Genomic DNA, 26,650 nt, shown 5'->3' on the forward strand with positions numbered 1-26,650 from the left:
AATATTTAAAAGTATTTTAGAAACCAGATTGAAAAGCTTGAGTTTTTATCTATGATGTCATACTCAGAAGTTGTCACATGAATTTGAAAAATTTGTGTGATGATTAATGTTGATTGTCAACTCAATAAGCTTGAGAGATGCTTAGATTAGTAAAGCACACAGATGTCATGAGGGTATGACCTTGGGGACCATATCAGGTCCCTTGCCCTCTGGCTCTTTCCTAGATACCATGAATTTAGCAGTTTTTTCCATCAGGCCTTCACACCATGTTTCTGCCTTTGAACCTGCTGCCCATGGACTAAAAACCTTTGAAACCCTGGGGCAAAATAAACATTTTTCTCCCTAAAGTTGTATATGGCTGGTATTGTGTCCCAGCAACAGCCAGCTAATACAGTGTTTGGACTTATGATAAAGCAGTATACAAAAGTAAATTTAGGAATTCTGTATTGTGAATTTTAATTCTTCAGAGGTGTCAGATAAACATGAGGGAAAGAACTGTAGAGAGAATTAATCCTATAAAAGTTACAAATTTTCATTCATCCCGAAGATTTTTGTCTGGATATTTCTTCCTTAGCTGTCGCTTTGCAACTACCGTTGATGCGTAGATGACATATCCCCAAGACAGTAAAACGACTGCAAGCAGCAACTTGAAAAAAAAAAAAAAAGAAAAGAATGTAATGTGCGTGGTCCTTGCCCCCTGTTCCCATTAGGTTATCATAAATCCTTGCTAAGGTGGAAATTTCGGTGACACCCTCTAAATGGGGATCCAGGGGCAGTAGAACCAGCAGCCTTTACGTAAGAAGCGGAAGAACTGGCCTTCCAGGAAGAGGCGGAGTCGCGGTGAGAGACTGAACCGTTTAATTTAGAATAGGTTTTGGAGTTTCTGAGCAGAAGCATAGGAGGCCCTCAGATTGCGAGCCCAGGGAGTCGGTACTGTGGAGCACCCCGAGACCCAGGACCTACCACTGAATAAATCCAGTCCAGGGTACGGCGGCTCACTGGCTTCATGGTAAGGAGGTGACGATCGGCGGGAACGGGAGAAAGCTGCGAACTCTAGAGTAACCTCTTGGATGCTGGCTGCCCCGCCGCAGCAGCCATTTTTCAGCCGGGCACAAAATCCCTCCCACACGCTTTCAAGACGCTTCCCATTGTCCCAGCTATGCTCTTCCGCCCGGAGTTGGAGGCACGGTCATGTGATCCGGGTCCTAGCCCGCCTTTTAGGGAGGGGATGGAATTTTGGAGAAAATAGGGTTAAATTTACTTCTTTGCTGCCCAGAAAAGGTAGACATGCTTCTTCAACTTTTAAGTTTCTACGTGAAATGCAGTAGTAACGCAGAATAATGTGCTGTCGTGTGCTTTAAAAGTTTGAGAAATCCACATTTTAAATGTTAAACTGGTGTCTAAAGCTAGAAGAATTAATTAACATTTGCTTCCCATCTGTTTTCACGTAATACTGTACAGACGTTTGCACTTTTTTTTTGAGACAGGGTCTCGTTATTAGTTCAGGCTGGCCTTGAACTCACAGCAGTCCTCCTGCCTCAGCCTCCAGAGTGCTGGGATTACAGGCTTGCGCCGCAAGGCCCGGCTAGATGTTTTTACTTTAATCTTTGATATAAACAAGAATACCACCCACCGTTTTATATAATTTAAGAATCATTGTTGGAATCTGTTAATTGAGCGCTTCAAGAATCGAATAGTTCCTGAGACTGCAATCTCATTAATATAAATGATATTTCTAAGAAGAAATACCTCGCACCCATTAGCGGCATAATGTATTAGCCAATCAAGTGTTTCTTGAGCGTTTATTGTTATTAGAGACACGGCATGTTTGAAATATTAAGCTCAAAGCAGGGTAGTTTGGCATACCAGTTTATCATGTTCATTTTGTTGTTTATTTTTGTTTTTTGTGAGACTGCACCTTACTGTGTAGTTCACGCTGGCCTCGAACTCATGGCTATCCTCCTGCCTCAGCCTCCCGAGTGCTGGAATAACAGGTTTGCGCTACCACACCCTGCGGCGGGCGGCAAGATCATTGGTTACTCTTGAGCCCTCAGTAGTAGAACTTGGCTGCTGGCTGCTTTGGGCTCAGATCTCTTTCTGCACACCTGGGGTATCACTTTGGCAGTTTTAATCAAAATTTTGGGGAGTGGGAAGGCAAAAAGGGAGTCTTTTTAAAAAATCTTTTTAAGAGGGTCTTGCAACACAGTTCGGGCTGGCCTCGAACTTGTGGCAATCCTTCTACTTCTGCTTCTACTTCCCGAGTTGCGGGGGTTACAAAGTGTGAGCCATCTGACCGGGATTTAGCTCAGCGGCACAGCGCCTGCCTAGTTGACAAGCGCAAGGTCCTGAGTTCGAGTTCTGGTACCACCCCCCCCAACCAAAAAAAAACAAAGTGTTTGTCACCAGGCCGGACTTGAAGAGCAGTCTTTTGAGAGAAAAACCTTACCAGGCTAATTTTGGGCCCTGGTGTTCCTCTGACCGGAATAGATCTCTCTCTCTCTCTCCAAAGACTTTGTAGGATTGTGGTTGGGCTGTCGATTTCGGTCATTCAAATTCCAGTGTTACATCCTTGCTGTGTAACAGGAGGTGCAGGACGTAATAGTAGCTAATTTCTCAAAGTTTGGGGAGAGGTTTTAATGATACTGAGGTAGTTTTTTGTATTTTACAGGTAAGTAGGGGAACGGACTTTATATTTATGTTCCTGTAGCCCCCAGCGTTTTAAAATAACTAGAACCCAGCCGGGCCTGGTAGTGCAAACCTGTAACAAGAGCTCTCTGGACAACTGAGGGAGGAGGATCCCAAGTTCAAGCCCAGCCTGGGCACCTTAGCGAAACCCTGTCTCGAAAAAATAAAAAGGGCCGGGGATATAGCTCAGTTGGAAGGCCCTGGTTCTATACTGTACTGGAGAAAAACAAAACCAAACCTTTCAAAACTGAGAACTTTCCTCCCCAGATCGGAGGGGTGGGGGAGGGCCAGGCCTCGGCCGCCCGCGCCCGCGCCCTGCCCCGCCCTCAGTGCGGCGCCTGCCTGCTGCGCATGCGCTGGCAGAGCGGGGATTGTGTTTTGACTCGCGGAGCGTGTGGCGGTGTGCTGTTTCTGCCCTGCCCCCACGCTGCCTCCGGTAAAGAACGTTTTCCGTTACAGGGGTCGCAGCCGCCGCCGGGATCTCCGCTGTCTCGCGAGGAGGGCAACGCGCCCCCGCCCGCTCCGGCTGCCGAGGGTAGGCGGAGAAGTCGCCGGGTCCGCCTTCGCGGATCCTGCCGTCACCGACCGAGCTTCCTGGGCCGCCGAGAGCTTTCTTCTAGCGCCCCAGCCGGGCCTGCGCCGGCGTCTTCCGAGGTGAGCAGGGTCGGGAACAATGGGCGCGGGGGTCGCGAGATCTGGGTGAGCTGGCGCATCCCCTGGGGTGCCGGGGTCCGGGCTGCAGGCCGGGGCCCTGCGGCGTCCGGCCTCGGCGGAGTGGGGGGAATCCCGGCTGCCGAGCACCTGTGGAGTGTTGCGCTCTGGTCTTCGAGGGGACCGTTTCCGGGCTGCGCTCCCGGGGCGCGAGCGAAGCCGCGTACTGGAAGGAGCTTGGTCTCTGGGCGAAAGAAAACGGCAGCTGAGTCGTGGCTTCGGTGCGGATTGGGAGTGTGACCTTGGCGAGGTCCTCAACCCCCTGAGCCCGTCTGTAAAATGGGAATGACAGTATTTTAGTTCGTGGTAGTTATGTAATCCACGTGGTCCTTAGATCCTGGCTGGCTCAGTTCTCAACCGAAGCAAGCAGTTGTATGTTCAGTGTTACATTCTGGGCCAGGCCTGCCTGCCTGTGACTTCAACAGTCCAGTTAGTGCAGCTTTCCTCATGGGCTGCGGAGTCCTGAAGTGGAATGTGGGCAATGCTCAGAGGATGCTATCGTGTTTTCATTGAAAGCAGAATAGAATTTTTGGCTGGTAATTTTCTAGATCATTTTAGGTAAGAAACAACTACCCAGGATTTAAGCTAACACTGATCTGCTTTTGTTTTGGAGGGTTTTATATTTTTAGTATACAAAATGCAAATGTCTTAAGTTCAATCATAATTAATCATGCTTATTTGGAATGAATACTTTCAGAGGGAGATGATTCCAACAGTTCTTTTTATTGCTGGAATTGAAATTAAATTTAGTAAGATCTGGTCAGTATGCCTTAGTTACTTTTCTCATTGCTGAGACAAAATACCGGACACCCAAAGTTACAGGAAGAAAGGTTTGTTTAGCTCATAGTTTGCAGAAGCTTCAGTCCAGAATTGACTGGCTCTAAGGCAGGGTGGCATAGCAGAGGGGCATTGAAGAGGAGAAAAAGTCCATGGCTTAGCAGGGCAGGCAGAAGGCACCCTGCTTCCTTTCTGTCCCTTTACATCCATTCAGGCTACCCACCTTTTGAGTGGTGCCACTCACGCCTAGGGTGGGCCGTCCTGCCATTATTTATACCCAGAACTATGTTAAACCAGTCAGTGGGCTAGTTTAGTAATCACACCCCCTTAATTCCAGCATCACACGATTTAATCCCAGCATCACACACCCTAGATCCCAGCCACCTTCCAAAACTCTCACCTGTGAACACATGAGGCTTTGGGGGACCATCTAGATACAACCCATAACACAGTAGATCCTATAACTTTTGTATCTTCTTTTGGAATTGATGGTTAAATTGAAGTTTGTAGAGAGGTACATTGATTTCTTTTCAGGTAACAAAGAGCTGGACCCAGATTATTTATTTAGGGTGGCTTTCTAGTTCATCTACTTGTAAATTTTTTTTAGCCACTTGTGAGTCTTTTTTTAAGCCACTTTTGCCTAGGTATATTAAATACAATAAAGTGTGATGATTATTATAGACTGTCCTTGGTCTGTCTGTCCTCTTATTAGGCATGATTGATGACAACTACAAAAATTAACTTTATTTTCACATAGGTAGGGGAAATTTTGTGTCCCTAACTGCACCAAGCACAGTGCTGAGTATTTATGTCCTTAGAATATATATCCCTTCACACAGCCACCTTTTAAAATGAGTATTGTTACTTAGCCCACTTAAGAATTGAGAACATTTAAAGTCTCAAGAAATAACTCCATGTCATATGATTTAAGAAGTGATGGTGCACACTGGTAATCCCAGGACTTGGGAGGCTGAGGCAGAAGGATCACTTCCAATTATAGGCCAGCCTCAGCTAATGAGTTCAAGGCCAGCATGAATTACAGAGTAAGACCCTGTCTCAAAACAAAACAAAAAAGAAGTGGTAGTGATCCTTAATGTTGGCACTGGATTGGAATTATCCCTCAGATATAATCAACAAGTGATTACATTTTATATTCAATGATTTAAGGAATGCTATAGAAGATGACTTTTACAGAAGGTATGGTTTTATAAAAAATATAATTCTGCATTTATACCATTGTGCAGTTTTTCATATTTCTTGTCTAAGGCTTTTAGATTTCTACCAATTTCTTCCAATTCTTTATCTCCTCCATTTCCCCCAGATAATATATGTCTGTTGAGTATCTGAAATTCCCCCAAATTGTGACTTGAAGGGTGCTTATCCTTGATAGAACCAACAGATTTGAGAAAGGAAAAGTTTGGCTTAATCAGTTAATCATACAGATAGCAAATTTTATTTTGGATTTGGAAGGCTTGTAGGAAGTGGGATCAGAAAGAACTGATTAATTTTCTCCTTTATGGGGAAATTAATTTGTAATCCTAATTCCTAGAGTGTCAGGGTAGAGAACACCTTACACAAATTGCTGAAGCACTAAATGTATTTACCATCAGGTCCACCTTTGCAACCTAAGTGCAGAACCATTCCTGCAAGTCTTCCAATCTTAGTCTGTCTCCTAGCTGCCTCTGTTTTATGCCTTAATTTGTATTTTTTAACAACTTTGTAGTGATAAAAATTGTATTGTCTGTAAAGCTTACCTGTTTAATGTAAGTCACTGATTTTTAATATATTTACCTAGTTGTGGAACCATTACCATAGTCTAAAAATTTTCATAATCTCAGAAACTCTGTCAGCACCACTGTACTGTCCAACTTCATAAATTTACCTGTTCTGGATATTCATCTAAGTGTTATCATACAATATGTGGTCTTTGTGACTGATTTTTTTCATTTGTAATTTTGTAATTGTAATTTTTAATTTTTTCATTTGTAATGGATTTATTTCATTGTATAATATAGAAGTATGTCCATGTTGTAGTATAGATACAGTCATTACTTTTTATTGCTGAACAACCCATTTTATGTATGAACCACATTAAATCCATCATGAGTTATTGCACATTTCAGTTTCCACTTTTGAACTGTTATGACTAACTCTGAATATACAGACTTCACATACAAGTTTTTTTGGACATATATTTTCATTTTTCATGTGTAAATGTGTAGAGTTGCTAGATCATACAATAGTTCTACCTCATTTATATTTTAACAAACGTTTAATTTTAGTATTTAGTGATTTTTTTTTTTTTTTTTGAGACAGGATCTCACTGTGTAGTTCAAAATGGTCTTAAACTCATTATGTAGCCTAGGCTGGCGTCAAACTCGTGGTATCCTGCCTCAGCCTTCCAAGTGTTGGGATTACAGAGGTACACCACGATGTCCAGCTCTTTAATGATGATTTTGAAAAGAGAATTCTTTACTTGTTCAGTACCATTCTTTTCAGCAAAATGTATTCCTGTGTAGAAGTATATAATTCCTGTATAGAAAAAATATAAGTTTTTTTTTCTTTTTTAATCTATTATGGAGGATGTGATTAGTCAGCTTTTACCCTTAGCTGTCAACGTTGTTAACAGGCTATAAAACTAGGGTAGAAAAGATCAATTTTTCTTTTTTTCTTCCTCAGTTTGGAGAGGGAAGTGATACTGGAGAATAAGCTCATTTGGAGCTGGGCTATCTCCTCAGCCCTTTTTATTTTGAGACAGGATCTTGCTAAGCTGTCCAGACTAGCCTTGAATTTATGGTCCTTTTCCTCAGCCTCCAGAGTAGCTGAGATTACAGGCCTGAAGTTTTATGTTTTGAAAAAATCAGATATACTTGAGATTGTGTTTTATTTGAATTTTAAGTTTGCTACCAAATTTTCCTTTATTAAATTCAGAGTTCTAATTACAGTAAACTTCTGCCTTATAAAGAAACAAGATGTATTAACCTTGAAATTCACCAGTCTTTTTCCCCAAGTCTGATAATCTTTCCTTATAGCAAGGGAAACTAGAGCTTCACAGGCATATCCAGCCTACAGCCCAGAGGCTACTTGCCTTGTTTTATTTTAGTGTTATGATAACAAATTTTAAAAAGGAAGTTCTGTAGCTTGTATATATTAACTGTATTACACATTTTATTTGTTTGTTTATTTATTTATTTATGGTGCTGGGGATCGAACTCGGGTCCTTTCACTTGCAAGGCAGGTGGCGGAACCACTGAGCTAAATCACCAGCCCTGTATTACACATTTTAAATGTGGCCCAAGACAATTCCTTTTCACTCAAAGCAGTTTAGGCAAGTGAGAAGATTGGATACCCATGGTAGAGTTAATGTGAATTTCGCTGGTTTACAGAGCTAGTGTTTGGTGAAACCTGGTCTTTAGTTTAGGACTTGTTGTAATCCCTCCAATTTGCTCCCTCTTCTTCCCTATCCCCCCCCCCACGGAGTCTCTGATTCTAAACATTATTTTTATTATTTTATTATTAAGATTATAAAGTATTATAGAGGGAAATGCTGAGATACGTATGCGCTGAAATTTAAATTTTAAATATATTCATAAGTGGTAGGGCTGTAGCTCAGTGCTTAGTATGTGTAGAGTCCTGGGTTTGGTGCTTACTGTTGCATATAAATAAATAAATGGACACAAAAGCAAGTAGCATTATGTATATTAAATTCTACTTTCCCAGAACTGTTAAATGTTTAAGGACAGTGGTAATCTTTGCATTTTCAATCCAGAAAGTAGAAGACTAAAAATATTTGGGCCCTCTGAAAAAAAATTGTTTAGTATTAATTGATTTTCTCTTAAATTATCATTCTGAAAAAGCCAAGATACCCTAAATGAGTATGTTTATTTTGAAAAACCTGTGATGGAATACTTTTATTTCACAAATACGGGTTTTGATTGTGGATTTTGTTTTTCTTATAGTTTGTTAGCACCAATGAATTTATTGATGTATTTAGAAAATTATAGTTTTGTTATTTAACTAAAGTAGCATTTGACTGGTGATGGATTTTCATTTGGTGGAAGTAGAAGATGAATAGTAGACCCAGGGAAACATAAAGGGAAAAAATTAATATTTAAAACACATGAAATGATGAGTATAGAGTTTAGCAAAAGGGACTTACAGATAACAGTGCTAAAATGTAGGGTATATTAGATTTCAGGTCCTGCAAGTTCATTTTGTACCTTATAAGCTGATGTAAATGTAAGGAAAGCAAAACTAATCTTTAAGATCCTGGGTTCCTTTGGGCAGAAGTAATTGGGAAGGAGACTAAAAACATGATTTCAAGATACTTTTTGGTTTGACTTTTAGATTTAATAAAAAAGCTAAGAAAGGGTCTTGGAAATGCTTAGAAAGGAATCAGTGATTAACTGAATATATTGTAGTAATAGTAGTGTAATAATAGTATAGTGATAATAATTGGCTTACAGTTACTATGAGCCAGGTACTATTAGAATGTTTTGCATTTATTTCATTTAATTGTCACTATATATATAAAATAATATAAATTTATTTATATTATTTATAATATTAATTTATTTATAATATATACTTATATATTATATATCCCTATATATATATATTTTTGTGTGTGTGACTCATTCACTGAAAATCATAGAATTGGTTTAAATGGAAAAAGTTAATCAGTACTATATAGTGTTGGGGGGTGTACATGTAGAAAAGATGTAGCTATACATAGAAATAACATCAGCAGAGGGCTGTGGTGTTTGGCTTTTCTCCCAGAGAGAAATAGCAATGGAAGATAAGGGACATTTTAAAACATTTGGAATAATTGATTTAAAAAATTAGTTGTTAAATCTGAGTGGTGGATACATAAGTACTTGTTTTCTTTTGTCCTTTTTTGTATATGCCAAAAGTTTCTTGATTAAATTATATTTTTAAAAAATAGTAAAGTGTTACCTAACATTTGAGTCCTTATTATGGTATGAACTGGACACCATTTTAATGCTTTTTGACATCTTTACAAACCCATAAGGCAGATTCTATTATCACTAACCTACAGATGAAATTCAAGACAGATAGTAATTGAATAGTAATGTAATGAAATAGCAACAGTAATGAAATCTCAAGACAGTAAGACTGATAGTGTGAAATGGGATTCAACTCTAGGAAATCTGACTTTACTGTTGTGTTTTATATTACTGTTGTGTATTATATTATTATGATACACTGCCTCGTTATAATAAAAATAAATCACTCAAATATTTTCACCAAAGTATATTCCAATGTCTTTATCGCATATTGTTCAGATTTTTTAGTCATTCCTCTTATCAGGTTACTGATACATTTCTTTCCTTTTACAGATAATGGCATCAGCCGCTAAGGAATTTAAAATGGACAACTTTTCACCTAAAGCTGGCACTAGCAAATTGCAACAGACAGTACCAGCTGATGCATCTCCTGATTCTAAGTGTCCTATATGCTTGGATAGATTTGATAATGTGTCTTACTTAGATCGCTGCTTACATAAGTTCTGTTTTCGCTGTGTACAGGAGTGGTCAAAAAACAAAGCTGAATGTCCACTATGTAAACAGCCCTTTGACTCTATTTTCCATTCTGTGAGGGCAGAAGATGACTTCAAGGAATATGTCCTAAGGCCTTCATATAATGGTTCTTTTGCCACCCCTGATGGTCGACGATTTCGCTACCGCACAACTATGACAAGGGAACGAAGTGCTTCTGTGTATTCACCTAGTAGTACTTTGAGTAGAAGAACAACTACTCCTCCAGATAGTGGGGTACTATTTGAGGGGTTAGATATTTCAACAAGACATAGAGATGTTGAAATTCCTCAACTTATGAGACAGATTGCAATAAGGCGACAGCATACTTCAGATGAGAGATCTTTGAGGAAAATTCAAGAGCAAGATATTATTAATTTTAGACGAACTCTCTATCGTGCTGGTGCTCGAGTTAGAAATATTGAAGATGGTGGCCGCTACAGGGATATTTCAGCTGAATTTTTCCGTAGAAATCCAGCTTGCCTTCACAGATTAGTCCCTTGGTTAAAACGTGAACTGACAGTTCTCTTTGGAGCTCATGCATCATTAGTCAATATTGTCCAGCATATCATCATGAGTAATGTCACTCGCTATGACTTGGAGAGTCAAGCATTTGTGTCTGATTTAAGACCATTTTTACTTAATCGAACTGAGCATTTTATACATGAATTTATCAGTTTTGCTCGATCTCCTTTTAATATGGCAGCTTTTGACCAGCATGCTAATTACGATTGTCCTGCTCCTTCATATGAAGAAGGCAGCCATTCTGATTCTTCAGTAATAACAATATCTCCAGATGAGACTGAGACCCAGGAGCAGGATATTAATGAAGCCACTGTTAGTCAGGCACCATGGGATGATGAAACTCCAGGACCATCTTACTCAAGCTCAGAGCAGGTACATGTTGCCATGTCTTCCCTTTTAAATACTTCTGACAGTTCAGATGAAGAACTTGTCACAGGAGGTGCCCCATCTCAAATACAAGGAGTACAAACCAATGAGGACCTAAATAATGACAGTGATTCTTCAGATAATTGTGTCATTGTTGGGTTTGTTAAACCTCTAGCTGAGAGGACCCCAGAACTTGTTGAATTATCCTCTGATTCTGAAGAGTTAGGCTCTTATGAGAAAATGGAGACGGTAAAGACTCAAGAACAAGAGCAATCTTATAGTTCTGGTGATAGTGATGTTAGTAGATGTTCATCTCCACACTCTGTCCTTGGAAAGGATGAACAAATGAATAAAGGTCATTGTGATTCTGGTACAAGAATCAAATCAAAGAGAGAAGAGAAACGATCTACATCATTGTCATCTCCCAGAGACCTGAGCTCATCTATGAGAGGAGACAGAGTATGTTCCCCATATAACCATAGACACAGAAAGAGAGGAAGATCTAGAAGTTCAGATTCACATTCCCAGAGTAGAAGTGGGCATGATCAGAGGAATTACCGAAAGCATCATGGAAAGAAAAGAATGAAGAGCAGACGGTCCAGAAGCAGGGAGAGCAGCAGATCTAAAGGGAGAAGAGACAAAAAGAGATCAAGAACTAGAGACAGCAGTTGGTCACGAAGAAGCCAAACACTTTCTTTAAGTAGTGAAAGCTCAAGCAGATCAAGGTCTCGGAGCAGTGATCACAGCAAAAGATCACAGAGCAGAAATAGAGATCGTTATTACTTAAGGAATAATTATGGAAGCAGATATAAATGGGAGTATACCTATTATAGTAGAAACAAAGATAGGGATGGCTATGAATCTTCTTATAGAAGGAAGACTCTATCCAGAGCCCATTATTCTAGACAATCTTCAAGTCCTGAATTTAGAGTTCAGTCCTTTTCTGAGAGAACAAATGCTAGGAAAAAGAATAATCACAGTGAAAGGAAATACTATTACTATGAAAAGCACAGATCGAGGAGCCTGTCTAGTAATAGGTCAAGGACAGCATCTACAGGAACTGATCGGGTGAGAAACGAAAAGCCTGGGGGGAAGCGAAAATACAAAACACGGCATTTGGAAGGTTCTAATGAAGTGGTTCAACCATCTCGTGAATTTGCTTCTAAAGTAAAAGACAGTCATTACCAAAAATCTTCATCAAAATTTGATGGAAGCTACAAAAATGAGAGTGATAGCTTTTCAGACAGCCGATCATCAGACAGAGACACAAAACGCAAGAGAAGAAAAAGGAGGACTCGGAGCCTAAGTGTGGAAATAGTTTATGAAGGAAAAGCTACTGATACAAGTAAACATCATAAAAAGAAAAAGAAAAAACACAAGAAGAAGCATAAGAAGCACCATGGAGATAATACACGTTCCCCGGTTGTTATTACCATTGATAGTGATAGTGATAAGGATTCTGAGGTAAAGGCAGACATGGAATGTGACAATAATGGTACTCAAGACTCTCTACAAAATGAATTTCTGGCTCCTTCCTTAGAACCACTTGAAGCTAAAGATATAGTTACAATTGAAGATGAATTTAGTGTCCTAGACAAGGAGTGTGATATTACCACACTTACTAACAACTTGAATAATGCCAACAAAACTGTAGGTGATATTCCACCCCAGACAGCTTCAGCTGAACAAACTCTTGATGTAAGAGAAGAGTGCACCTTTGCCTCTGTTTTGGAGAACCAATCCAGTAATGTATCTATTCAAATTGAGCCATCAAACCACTTGCCATCTCCACGGACCTCATTATTGTCGGTGTCTCTTGGTAGAGACTGTGATATGTCTTAAAACTGCCAAAGCATCTCATAGGAATTCACATGGTATAAGAAAAAAAAAATTGTCACCTAGTACAGAATATTTAAAGATGACTTTTGTTGAAAACTTTTCCCCTTAAGATATTGTGATTTTTTTTTTGTTCTAATTTGTAAAAATCATTTGTTCAAAGCATATGTATGTTCTGCCCTCAGAAATATGCACTTTTGAGTGAAGAAAATGATATTGCTAGCAGTTTATTTAAAACTTGGGATCTTTTTAAAATAAAATATAAATTTTACAAGTTATTTCATAAAGCCATATGTATTGACATTTTTAAGGTAGTCAATGAGTATTTTTGAATTTTTTTTGAGAGTTACTCTTAAAATGTGTTATAAGAAGAATCCCTCTGAACAGATTTTATTTTTCTTCTAAAAAATTTGTATGACTCAAAACCATTTCTTCAGGCTAAATCGAGGCATTTTTAACCTGCACAGTTTATCTTCGCTTCAGCCAAATGAAAAATTTAGTATTTCCTTTATATATTTGTTTATCTGGACTGCCAGTAAGACAAATGTGTATTCAGCAACAGAAAAATAAAATAATACCTTAAAAGAATTAGAAAATTTCCTATGCAATACTGTTTTTAGAAAAATATTTTGCTAGAGCTCAAATCTTGAAGATAGGTAATCAGTGTTTACATTTATTTCATAGTTTCATTGCTTATTTCAATTTTTAAGTCTGATTTTGAGGAATATCTCACTTGTTTTCTATCTTCAGCAAAATGCAGTTTTGGAGTATTTAGCTTACTAAAAACAAAGCTCTTGCCAGACTTTATTGGTAGTTCTTTTACATGAAGTGGCTCTGTTTATTTTTATCTTATTTTAGAGCAGATAAAATTACCCTACATCTAGCCTGGTACAGGATTGCCAGTGAACAGCAGAGCACTAAATTAAATCTAAAGTCAGCCTTTAATTTTCTTTGCTGCCATATTCATTCATTCTTCAGTTAAAATTGGAATGCCTGCTGTGTGGCAGGTCTGTATTAGGTTTTTAGTGGTAGAGCAAAGCAGATATACTTGTTGCCCTCAAGTAACTAATAGATTGTTGAAGTAAAATAATATTTAGATAAATATAAACTCTACTAGGTTCTCTGAAGAGAGTATAATTTCCTTATAAGAATATATAATGGAGACCTAATCTCAGAAGTGATAGTTGAGTTGGAATCCAGAAAACAAGTTGATATTAAAATAATAATTACTGTTACAAATATGTTCAGTGATCCAAAGACAGAAGGGGAGTCTAGCATATTTCAAGAACTAAAAAAAAGAGGATTAACCAAAGGATGAAGTGGTGAACAAGATTTGTCGGCCATGTTTAGAATTTATCTTAATGGCAATAGAAAACTGGTTTAAAATGACAAGAATTTAAAACTGCTGCTAGCTTGGGTGGTGGCATACACCTGTAATCCCAATACTTGGGAGGCTGAGGCAGGAGGATCACTAGGAGTTTGAGGCCTGCCTGGGCCACATAAGTGAGTTCAAGCCCAGCCTGAACTATGTAGCAAGACTTGTCTCAAAAACAAAACTGTTGGCAATTTTTAGTAAGCTCATATATTAATAGTGGCAGGACTGTAGTTTGAAAATTATAAAATTAATTTGTAGTTAGGGTGTTCAGGCCCAAAATACCCAACTCTGATTCCTTCCTTTCTGTCAGTCCACTTGTTCAAATCTCTTTTTTGGGGAGGCGGGGTTGGGGGAGGGAATCCTATACCATCCTGTCTGAGCATCTTTCTCACCTATATGGCCTTAATGGATCAGCCTTCATTGACTATTGCACCACACTTCTTTCTCCCATCTTTTCTTGAGGCAGCAGTCAAAAGGTCTTCCAAAAACAATTTTTGTTTCCATTTTGTCTCCCTACTTAAAATCCTTCAGAAGCTTCCCATTATTAGGGTATTAAAAACAGACCAAGGAGTCTGGGGATTTAGCTCAGTGGTTCTGCCACCTGCCTTGAAAGCGCATGGTCCTGAGTTTAATCCCCAGTACCAAAAAAAAAAAAAAAAAGCAGACCAAAAAAATCCAACATGATAATGGTTTATAAATCCCTGCCCAATCAGACTCCAGTCCATGTTAAGTGTTCTTTTCACCATACTCGGGCCACAGTAGCCTGCTTTATATGTGTGGAGATGCTGCTGCTTACTACATCAGAGCCTTTACATGTGGCATTTTTGTTCTGCTGGGACCTGAACTCCATCCTGACTAAACTGTTAAAGTGTTCTTTTTCCTCCCATTATTTCCCATTAATCATTTGCTTTTGAACCATCCCAGGCTTGAGAGAAATCATTAAAGTTGTTAAACAATGTGTTCTTTTCCACCACCCTGAAAGTCTTAATGAGAAACTATTAGTATACCCTTTCACTGTCACATCATTAAAACCATGGGTGAATGAGTAGGTACTAGAGATTTTTAAATTGGCTCTACTATAAACTTTTAGTTAATATTCTTTTTTTTGGTACCGGGGATAGAACTCAGGACCTTGTGCTTTCGAGGCAAGCATTGACACCACTAAGCTAAATCCCCAGCCCAACATTCTTTAACTTTGTCTGAATTCAGTGTCCATGATTTTATTTCAGATGTTCAGTTTGTGTGTGTGTGTGACTTTTGTGATTTGCTTGTAATTTTGTAACCAAGCCTTTCATGTGTGCTCCTAAATGATCCCAGGTTTACCACATGAAGACTTGTTACTATGTTACTTCCTAGTATAAGTTTGATTCTCAACTTTCTGCGTTAGCTAGCCCAAGAGCTTCATTATCATTAGCCCATCCAATTTGTACTAATGTGCATTGTGTACAAAGGTTCAGGAACTCTTGTAAGGCAAGCTGACAACTAGCCCTTGCTGGGAATTCATTCAAAAGTAATTGTAGTAGTGCATCTCTGTACTTAGAAAATTTTTCAGAAATCATTTTGGGTTTCTGGAACCCAAGTTTGATTTGGTATAGGCTGTTCCCAGCATGAATCTTCCTATCAGCAGGGGCAGGGAGTGAGAGCAGAGGGAGAGGAATTAACTTCACATTATGGATCATCATTCACAGTATTGATCTATTTCTAACTTTAAGCTCATTATATCTGGATACAATTAAATGTTAACTGATTAAATTTCTATGATGATGTTGATGTTATGAGGCCAAGCATGCCCAGTGCATGCATCTTTAGGGATACCTTCATGGGAAGCCAAATTATAATCAAAGCTTGCTTCTCAGCATGGAATAAAGTGTAGTAGTAGTGGGGCCGGGGACTTAGCTCAGTGGTTCTGCTGCCTGCCTCACGAGTGCAAGGATCTGAGATTGATCCTCAGTACTAAAAACAAAAACAAAAAGAGTAGTAATAGTAGGGACCTGGGATTTAGCTCAGTGGTTCCGCCACCTGCTTCACAAGTGCAAGGTCCCGAGTTTGATCCCTGGTACCCCCCACCAAAAGTAGTAGTATTATCAGCTATATGATCTCAGACTAACATCTTCACAGGGTACAGCTTTATAAGTGGGACCAGAGTATTTGGTCTAGCGACTGGCTCTTCTAAAGAAAGTGGCTTTTACAGTTATATATATTTGCTCTTGTGATTTTTGTTTACTTTTTGCTGACTGTAGATTCTCATTCTGATACTAAAAGCAACCTTATAAGCCTTTTATTATTTTTGGACTTTAATTTGTTCCGAAATTATTTTACATTTACAAACTTTTTAACATTTTGTCACATGAGTATATTGATCAGTACTGCAATATTTTTCTTAATTGTTTAAGTTACATGTACAATGACCCTTTATCCCTTAATATTTATCAACTTTCAAAGAATAAGGATATACGTAACAGGGAAATTAATCAAGGAAATTAATATTGATAAGCTAATCTGTAGTTTATATTATTCCAAGTGTTACTCCTAATGTCTTTTGTACCAATTCCTCCCCTTCCCCCATAGGATACAGCCCATGAAAAAACTTAAAGCCTGCCTTAATCTGGAACAGTTATTTAGGCTTTGTTTTTTCATTATATTGACACTTTTGTAGGTGTTACTGAATGTCTCAATTTCTGATTTTGTTCACAGTTGTATTTAGATTATAGATTTGGGGCTAGAATACTACAGTGTCATAAATCTCAAGTATTGTATCTGGAGGCACTTGTCCATTTGGCTTTAGTGACATTGGTGACACTAAAATTTGATAACTTGGTTGGGTTATCTAGTTTCTCCACTAGTCACTTTCTCTCTCTAACCAGTATGTGGGGAGAAACTTAAATCATGTAAGTATCTTGTTCTTCTTAAGCTTTCTTCTGTCTAAATTTAACATCTGCTGATGGTTCTTGCCCACTTCTATTTTTACTATGATTGTAAAATTGTCATTCTCTAACTCCATAATTACTTTTATATTTATTAGGTGGCAGTTTTCTGTAAGTAGGAGTTTTCCCTTCATTTATCTTTTATTAGTGTGGACCCATAGATCCTTATTTTATTCAGTGGCTTATTTTATCAGTGGATTACAATTTTGTCCATATTCATTTTGCTGCTCAAGTTTTTCCAAAGTTAGTGAGAACATACTCAAGCTGGCTTCTCTGTCCTTTTAAATGTATAGTATTTCATTTTTTTTTAGCACTTTTCTGGTATAATAGGAATATTTCAGTCTCATAATTTACCTTCCCTGAAGTCTGGCATTTTGTTAAGCTTTAGGAGCACTCTGTTTTTAACCCGTTACTTGTTAACTTTGTAACTTCAACTCTTAAGGACAATCTTGTTTCCCAAATTTATGTGGGAAGCTTCATTATTTAATTTCTACATACTGTTAATGACCAGATTTGGTTAACAAGAACCTTGCCTTCCTTAATCTGTACTCCCTCACTTGGACAGAAAAACGCTCAAATCTCTTGGCATCAAAGGTTGTATAAAATTTGGCTCTTTTAATCCCTGTTCTCCCTTGATCATAGTATATTAATTTTCACCCCGAACCCTTGTTCATAGTGTTATTACTTGAAAATTATTCCTTTGGCTCACTAGTGATCCAACACTGATCAAGAATCAGTGTCTCATATAGCATCTTCCTAGGTTCTTCCCTCTTCTGTACTCCGCTCAGTCTTCATTATTCTGTTTTTCTAACCATGTATTACTTAACATTGTTAAATCATTGTATAAAACCTTATCTATTAATGTAAGTATTTACCATGCACTGAACATTAGATGCCAGGAGTTACGCTATGACCACTTCAGTGATGGAGTCAGGTATAGGAAAGTGCTGTATCTGCTCCAGTTGGGATACTTTCAGTGTGGAAAGTACCTTGGAACTCATGAACTAAGTCTGCCCAGAGGCAAACAAGAAAAACTAAACCAAAAAGGTAGCATTTGAACTTGTCTTCAAAGGGTGAAACATTGGGAAGAATTCTGGGGGGTTAAGGGAGATGATTTGACATCACCAGCAGAGGGAATAGTAATGAGAGCACAGATTTGTGGCCACATGATGTAGTTGGTTTTCAATATACTATGTTTAAAGAATTTTATGGAGTATAAAGTGTGATAGGACATGATACAAGAGTGAGAAGTTGGTAGTCTGAATAATTGAATACCTTATGAAAATTTCATTTAATCAAATGTAGGATGGAAAATTTTAAGCAAAGGAATATCTGATTGATAAGGGAATTAAGATTAGAAATGAGAAAATCAGCTAACCATAGTGTCACATGCCTGTAATCTCAGTCACTGGAGGCTGGAGGATTGCAGGTTCAAGGTCAGCCTGAGCAATTCAGTGAAATCTTGTCTCAAAATTTTGAAAAGCCAGGGATGTAGCTCAGTACTTCTGGGTTCAATGCCCAGTACTGCAAGAGAAGATCATTTAGGTTATTATATCATCCAGTTTATCATCTGAGGAAGTCAATCATGGGAATAATTTCAGTTGAATATAGCAGGTTTATAGGAGGGATTCAGAGGTGAGGAAACGGGAGTATTGAAAAACTAGAAGCTTGAGTAAGAAGGGAAGGGTATAGAGTTCAAGCTAGAGAGGTACAAAGTCAAAGAGTTTGCACTTTAAAATTTTTTGAGACAGCAATCTTGCTAATTCTCCAGGATGTCCTTGAATTTGTGAGACTTCTGCCTCAGCTCCCTGAGTAGCTGTGATTATAGGCATGTGCACCTGGCTTGTTTTAAACTTAGAACAGGAGCTGTGGATGGATGTAGCTCAGTAGGTAGAATGCTTGCCGAGCAAGGGTGAGGCTTTGGCTTCAATCCCCAGTCAGTGGAGGAAGAACAAAGAAAAACTCTTAAATTTAAAATGCCAGAGAGGTAAGGTTTGGGGGAAGAAATGGCTGGGAAGCGGAAAGGTTGAGAATAAGGGAGAGCAATAATTGAAGCAAAGCTCTTAAATGGGAGAGATGATCCAGAACACAGGTCAATAAGTAATGGATAGAAGCAGCGGCAAGTCATTCTAATATGGCAGAAGGAGGTGAAAATGGACAAAAATATTTGTAGGTAGATGAATTAATATGAGGTAGTAAATGTCCTAAAGCCTTTTTCTCTATGGAATGGGAAGAATGGCATTTGAGAATGATGGATCCTGAATAGGATTCGGTTTAAGGAGAATGAAAGAAATGTCCTTTGAAGGTCATAGAGTGGGTTAAGATTTGCTGATTGGTGTTCAGGCCCTATCTGAGATGGAATATATTTGTGAGATACTAAGATTTGTGATTTCTTTTTGTCCTGGTAGTATTCAGCGCTGGGAGTAGAAGCAGAAAGTAATGTTGAATGTATAGTATGCGTTTTTATATATGAATTAATGAATAAATGGATGGATTATCCAGTTTTGTTCAATGTGAACAGTAAAAGAACACGGGCAAGGGGGTTGAAGGAGATACTGTTTAGAGTAGCTGAGTTGATACATCCTGGTGTCTTGGCTGTGTAGGACAAAAAGTGAAGTTACGAGATGACCAATATACTTGGAGAATAATGAGGTTAAAGTAGGTATAGGGACAGGAATAAGAAAACAAAAATTATTTTAGATGCCTAACTCTAGGCATGATTGGAAGTTGGTAATTAAAATTGAAATGGGTCCAGGAAAAGTTGAGTAGAAAAAAAAAAAAAAGGTGAGTAGAGTTGAGGATAATGATCTTACAAGGCTAAATATCCTTTACGTGAAAAAACACTGGATGACAGGCAATACAGGATAGAGAACAAAATGGGAGTTATTTCATGTCTTTGATATAAATACCACTGGATTTGCAATTAAAAACACAAGTGAAGAAAATAGGTTTCAAGTTAGGTCAAGCTCTATATTCCTTCCTATAGAATCTGCAACCATGTACCATCAGCTAGTATATAACAGACACAAAGAGGCAAAATGAGGCCTGTCTAGTATTTCCCTGGAGTATGGGGTAGGCTGCTTATCGGCACAACCATGTGCACTTTAGGTAAACATCTCAGGGAGAACAGGAATATTTATATATAAAAGTTTCACTCACTAGCCAGTTGTAGTGCACGTCTGTAATCCCAGCAACCTAGAGCCTCAAAAAAAAGTAAAGATAAAAAGAGGGGTATGGATGTAGCAAGATTTACTCAGATCTTGTAACTGACTCCTAAATCTCTATGTGCCGGATAGATTCCAAGGAGTCCTTGTAGACAGCAGGTGGGAGGGTGAAAGAGCTCAACAGATAGGTCAGCTGCCACCACAAAAAAGAGATTTTTGGAGGCTAAGCCTCCAGTTTAAATGAGCTACGAAATATGTAGGGCTTTTCATTGAAACTCCTGCAGGGCCACATCTTAGCAGAGAAGACAATAAGCCAGGACTAAGGATTTAACTTGCATTAAGGGCAAATCTGAAACCAACCTACCACAATGTGTAAATGAAGATTGTAAGTTCACATTGATCGCCTAGTTATTTAATGGCATGCTAGAACAAAGAGCAACACTTCCACTTCTGAGAATAAAACCATCTAGAGCATAACATAACATCCACTGTAAAACAAATTACTAGATATGTGAAGGCATCTAGAATTAAGAGAAAAAACAATAATAAACAGACTGAGATAACTCGGATAAGGGAATTAACAAAGACTTTAAAGACACTATTAGAAACTAGGCTTGTTTGCACACACCTATAATTCCAACACTCCAGGGGGCTGAGACTGGAAGATTGCTAAATTCCAGTCCAGCCTGAGCAAGTTGGTGACTTAGAGCCTGTTCAAAACTAAAAAACTGGACTATGGATGTAGCTCAGAGTGGCCCTGGGTTCGATTACTCATACTGAAAAAATATTATCAGAAAAAAACCTAACGGTCCTAACTGAATGCATCTAAATGTTCCTGGGCTCCTGAACATCTAGGATGCTGGAGTGTCCTAGAGGTGATTTCTAGGTTCTTTCTGTTCCAAACGAAAAATTGAACAAAACAAGCATAAACTGTGACAAAGTTTCGCATTTGTTAAAGGTAGGAAAATAAGTTTTGCAGAGTGAGTTTGGGCCAAGTAAAAGGAAGAAAAAGTAAAGATACACCTACAGTGTAGGGTGGGCTACTATGAAGGGACATGACAGTGAAGGCTTAATGATGACTCCCTTTTTTTAATATTTCCCACACTGGTGTCATTTCCAGGTCATCCTACCAAAAACCTGCTTGAATTCTCATGAGAGGACCACATGAAGGGTTCTGAAAATTGTTCTATGTGTGTCCCGGGATCATGTCATGCCTTCTTTCCCAGCTAGTTTTAGCCACATCCTGTCCCTCCTGTCTCAAAGACAGTTATAAATTATGAAGCAAAAACAGAACAAAAGGGATAAATGGACAAATCAATAATCATAGCTGGAGATTTAAAATCTTCCCACTAAGTAGCTGACAGAAAATATAAACTGAAAATTAGTGTGGATGTAGAAGATTGGACCACATTACAAACCATTTTGACACAATTGACATATAATATAGCCAAGAACTACAGAGTCCCCATTTTTACGTGAACCTGAAATTTGTCAAGATGGTCCATATGCTGGGCTGTAAAACAAGTTCAGTAAATTTGAAAAGATTGAAATTTTACAGTAAATTTGCTCTGACCACAACAGATTAAAATCAGAAGTTAGTAACAGTCCTTCTACTTCAGCCTCCCAGTGTTGGAATTACAAGTGCAGCGAGGCCTGGCTTCTAAGTCTTTAAAATCTTTGCTAATTCCCTCATATGGGTTATCTCAGTCTATCTTTTTCTCTTAACTCTGGGCTCCTTCACATGTTTAAGCTATTTAGAAAATTCTCAGTATTTGAAAAACAAACAGCACACTTCTAAGTAACCTATAGGTTGAAAAAGAAATCATAGGACTATTAGAAACTATTTCAAATGGAAAGACATTGACAACACAATATATCAAGCTTAGGAGACACTAGAGGATCTTGGCTGAAAAAATAGAAATTTATAGATTTAAATGCTTAAACTGGAATAGAAAAAATACACCATCAGTGATCTAGGCGTCTATTTTGAGAAGCTACTAAAAGAAGCAAATTAAACCCAAAGCAAGGAGAAAAGAATACTCGTTAGAGCAGAAATCCATGAAATAGGAAGTAGAATAACAGTGAGAAAAACTATTAAAGTGAATGTTGGTTCTCTGAAAAGAAAAAACTGGCAAGACTGACTTTTTTAAAAGGTAAAAAGTATCGCGCCCCAGTGGCCTAATGGATAAGGCACTGGCCTCCTAAAAGGTAAAAAGATAATAAGGAGTGTGTTGAAAAACTTGTGCCAATACATTTAACCATTTAGAGAAAATTGAAAGATAAACTTTTACTCATTAAATTTTAAGGTATTTATTTGAACAAATAGTGATTCATGAATTGGGCAGCTCCAAACCAGAAGTGATTCAAGGTTCCGTCAGAGAGGGTTAAAGAGCTTTTCCGGTTCTTGGGTATAGTGTTTTAGAATGTAAGTTCTGTCAGCTTTTGTAGGGTGAATCAGGAAGCAGGTCAAAGAGATTATTTGATGGATTAAAGTATGAGCAGTTGCCTCATCTGGACTGTCTAGGCAAGAACTTCAAGACAATATAACTAATGTCAAATTGAGCACTTGTGTTTGACTAAGCCTAAGGTTCATTTGCTTACAAGGGCATTAGAGTAAATGTCCTGTAATTTAATTACAGTATTTTAACATTTGAAAAGCATAACTTACCAAAACTGACTCAGAATGGAACATCATACTAGCCTTATATCTAGTAAAGAAGTTGAAATCATTATAAAGAATCTCCTTGAACTTGATGATCCTCTTGAATCTCCTTGAATTTAGTGATCCTCTTGCTTCAGCCTTCTGAGTAATGAGATTACAGGCACCATGCCTGGCTTCAGATCGTTTAGAGATGAATTCTATTAAACATTTTAGGGAGAAATGATAACAGTCTTACACAAACTCTTGGTTTGTGATGCTAGCATAGCCCTGACATCAAAACCTGACAAAAGACATTACAAGAAAATTGCAAATCAGTGCCTGTACGAACACAGACACAAAAATATATATGAAAATACTAGCAGACTGAATCTAGACATACATAAAATGTTGGTACTTCATGACCAAGTGGGATTTATTTCAGGAATGCTAGATTGATTTTAACATTCAAAAATCAAAAACAAGGGTTGGAGATGTAGCTTGGTGGTAAGAGTGCTTGCGTAGGATGCATGAGGTTCTACATTCAGTCCCAGCACCAACAATCAAGAAAAAAAAACAGTGAAATTTGGTTATATTAATGGAATATATGATCACTTCAATAGATACCAGAAAATTTTGTAAAATTTAAAAATTTGAAAAACTCAACAAACCAGGTTAATGAGAGAACTTCATTAGTCTGATAAAGGTCATCTAAGAAAAACTTAAAACTAACCTCACAATTACAGTGAAACTGATCATTTTTCCATTGAGATTAGTTATAACATGAAAGTGTCAACTCTAATCACTTTTATTTAGCTTTCTATTGGATGCCCTACATGAAGCAATAGGTAAAGAAAATGAAGCAAAAAACAGATTAGAAAGGAAGATGTATAACTATAATGAAAGCAAATGAAAATCATAAAGATTGGTAAGGAATGTATTTGCAAATGACATGATTGTTTACCAGAAAAATTTTAAGAAATCTATAGAAAAATGGCTAGAATAAGTGATTTTAGCAATATTTCATGATGGAAGCTAAACAAACAAAAGTCACTTGCATTTCTTTTTTTTTTTGATACTGGGGATCAAACTCGGGACCTTGTGCTTGCGAGGCAGGTGCTGGAAGTCACTTGGATTTCTAAATAGTAGCCACAATCTGAAAATGAAATTTTAAAAATAATTCCATTTATAATAGCATCATCATAAAATGGCCAACAATAAATTAAATATAATATGTATAAGACTTGTACTCTTTGATCCCAGATCTCTAGGAGGCCAGGCAGGAGGATGGAAAGTTACAGCCCAGCCTGGACAGGAAGATGGAAAGTTCCTGCCAAAAGTGGGCAATTTAGAGATTTAGTAAGACTATATCCAAATAAAGTTACAGAAATAAGACTATCAAAATAAAAAGTTACAAAAGGGATGAGGATTTACGTTCAGGGTAAGGCCCTGGGTTCAATCCCCAGTGCAAAAAAAGAAAGAAGAAAATCTGTATTTTTAAAACTGGAAACATTGCTGAGAGAAATAAACAACCTAAGTAAACAGAAAGGAATACCATGCTTATGGATAAGAAGATGCAATATTGTGAAGATGTCAGTTCTCTGGAAATTCATCTGTAGATTCAATGCAATACTGATAGAAATCCCAACGGTTTTTTTTTTCTTTTCCATTGACAAGTCGATTCTTAACCGCACTGGAAATAATAAGAACCTAGAATAGCCAATACAATCTTTACAATATGGAACAAATTTGGAATACTCAATACTTTGAAATTCTCAATACTACATTTTCTTGAAATCTACAGGAACCAAGAGAATGGTATTGTTACAAATATTAGGCAATAGAATGGAATAAAATAATCTGGAATGGAACTACTCACAGTCAATTGCTTTCTTGACAAAGGTCCCAAGGCTATTCAGTGGAGGAAGAAAAAATTTTCAAAAACTGGTGCTGGTACAATTAGAAATTTTGAAAAAAAAAATGAACTGGGACCTCTATGTCACACCATTGCAAAATTAGAGTCATAGACCTAAAAGTGAAAGTTAAAAATATATACTTAAAATATAGAATACCTTCATGACCTTGGGGTAGGTAAAGATTTATTTAAAAGGGCACAAAAAGAAATAAACAGAAAAAACTTGACAAATTGGGTCTCAGCAATATAAACTTTTGCTAATTAAAAGACATCTTTAAGAAAATGAAATGGTAAGTTGCAGACTGGCAAAAGATATTTCACATATGTGTATTTGACCATTTTGTATCCATAATAAATAAGTCTTGTAAATTTATATAAAAAAACCCCTCCAACATCAAGCAAAAGATAGGAGCAGATGGTTCACAAAAGATGTGATACGAACAGCCAATAAGAACATAGAAATGTACCCAACATCACTATGTGGTACACTTACAATTAAAACTACTGTACTGTTTCACACTGACCAAGAAGCAAGTTTAACAATAAAGACTGACCAGTGTGCTGATCTAGCAAAGCAGAATGTACTAGAGTTTTCTTGTGAGGGTGGAATTGCAAACTGATATGGCCATTTTAGAAAACAGGTAGCAATTTCCTATGAAGTTAAAACACATTCACCATATGGGTCCTCATTTCGGAGTACAGTAGTAGTTATAGCTGTAATACATCTTTCCAGATTCATCGAATTGCACACTTAAGCTATGCGCATTTTACTGTACCCAAACTTTCTTATAAAAAACAAAACGATAAAAATAAACTCAATTCCCAAGAGGGCTCTTCAGGCCCACTGTCATTACTCCCCCCTCCCCCCAAACGAAACTGAGCTGTGGTGAGCATGCCCAGTCCAGGGCTCCTCTGCTGTGGCTAGTTGCAGTTTCGGTTTTCCCTTGGTTATCTGAAGTTCCCTGGTAGCTCCGCCTCTCAGCCCGAAAGGTTTTTTCTGAAAACCTCTAGCCTCCGCGCTGACTCAAGCCGCAGTCCTCAGGTCGGGCGCAGCCAGACGAACATGACGGCGGAGCAGCGGCACAACCTGCGAGCCTACAGCGACTATGTCAGGAAGAGTCTGGATCCTACCCATATCCTTAGCTACATGACCGCCTGGCTTAGAGAGGGTAAGTGGTCCCCAAGGACACCCACTCGTCCTATTGAGGCTAGAGTACAGTTGAGGTCCGATTTACCCCTTTCTTTTTTCCTTTCTTTAAGTCAATATGATTAATCAAACTTCTAGGAACATTGGGTTTGTGGCAGGATCCCTACAGCGTTTTAGACTCAGCGTCTGGGGAAACAGTTCCAGCAAGGTGGAGTAACTTACTTAGGGGTGCAAATCTGTTTAGGTTCCAAACTGGAGAAAGAACTCTTCCGTTTTATTTATTTCCGCTAAAACTTGTCAGCGTTGCACTGGCATCAGAGATGGAGAACTAAGATGCAGGCTTCCCTTAATATACTTTACAGCTCTTTTGAGAGAGGAGTGGCACAAAGGTCGAGAACAGATGCACATAAATAATTAAGATACCACTGAATGAAATGCTACCAGCTCAAAGGAAGTTTAACTCTGCCAGGTCTCCTTTGCCCTTCCAAAGTAACTGGAAGATTGAACAGAAAAAGACTTTTCCCCAGATCTTACGCATTTAGTCTTTAGTGGAGGTGTTTCCATCTATCTTTTCAGATACAGGGCCTTGGAAAATAGCCACTTAGTAAATTGTGTTGAATGGTTCTTTGCTCCCCCAAGAGGAGAAAAAGAGGTGGTGGTTGGAAGGAGTCTGGGTGAGAGGGGGCTCTGGCAGGCAGTTCATTCAGTCTCCAAGTGCCTGTGTTTGGAAATTGCTTTAGAACAAAGTAGGTATCTTGGTGTTTAAATGCCCTGCAAAACCGCAGGTTGTGAAATGAGGAGTGAAAAAATAAACACCAACAGAAGTGGACCACCACTTTCCTGGTATACTCAGAGAGTAGTAATAAGATGACATTTTAATGATCTCATTTAAGCCAGGTGTGGTGGCGTATGCCTGTAATCCCAGTATTCAGGAGGCTGAGGCAGGAGGAGCACTGTAAGTTTGAGGCCAACCTGGGCTACATAGGGAGTTCAAGGCCAGCCAGCACTATAAAGCAAGACCTTGTCTCA

The 26,650-nt window shown here is 38.3% G+C and overlaps 3 protein-coding genes across 3 annotated transcripts in view; 2 read left to right on the forward strand and 1 right to left on the reverse strand.

The window, feature by feature from the left end:
* Positions 1-439: 439 nt before the first annotated feature.
* Positions 440-3,145, reverse strand: Tzmp1 (transition zone microprotein 1). Its single transcript, XM_087183791.1, is given in 4 exon segments — positions 440-552; positions 554-646; positions 964-1,214; positions 2,447-3,145. Coding segments are annotated over 3 exon segments (168 nt in total). The 5' UTR covers positions 1,009-1,214; positions 2,447-3,145; the 3' UTR covers positions 440-522.
* Topors (TOP1 binding arginine/serine rich protein, E3 ubiquitin ligase) lies at positions 679-13,046 on the forward strand. The gene is made up of 3 exons (XM_013069772.3): positions 679-1,009; positions 3,145-3,339; positions 9,534-13,046. Exons 1-3 carry the CDS (start codon positions 1,007-1,009, stop codon positions 12,462-12,464), a joined length of 3,129 nt encoding a protein of 1,042 aa, XP_012925226.1. The 5' UTR covers positions 679-1,006; the 3' UTR covers positions 12,465-13,046.
* A 138-nt stretch (positions 13,047-13,184) lies between these two features.
* Rigi (RNA sensor RIG-I) overlaps positions 13,185-26,650 on the forward strand; it is a 74,932-nt gene continuing 61,466 nt past the window's right edge. Inside the window, exon 1 of the mRNA XM_004838383.4 lies at positions 13,185-25,643. Within this exon, the coding sequence (XP_004838440.1) occupies positions 25,538-25,643 (106 nt within the window). The 5' untranslated portion in view covers positions 13,185-25,537. The remainder of the gene's footprint in view (positions 25,644-26,650) is intronic.

The sequence above is a fragment of the Heterocephalus glaber genome, unplaced genomic scaffold (genome assembly GCF_053883595.1).
Source record: "Heterocephalus glaber isolate CG9 unplaced genomic scaffold, H.glaber_assembly_v1.0 deba00001481, whole genome shotgun sequence".
Lineage (NCBI taxonomy): Eukaryota > Metazoa > Chordata > Mammalia > Rodentia > Bathyergidae > Heterocephalus > Heterocephalus glaber.

Bases quoted from the DNA above. Each gene is read 5' to 3' on its own strand.
- Topors (XM_013069772.3), top strand. The intron at 3,340-9,533 runs GTGAGCAGGGTC...TTCCTTTTACAG, and splicing joins CTGCGCCGGCGTCTTCCGAG to ATAATGGCATCAGCCGCTAA.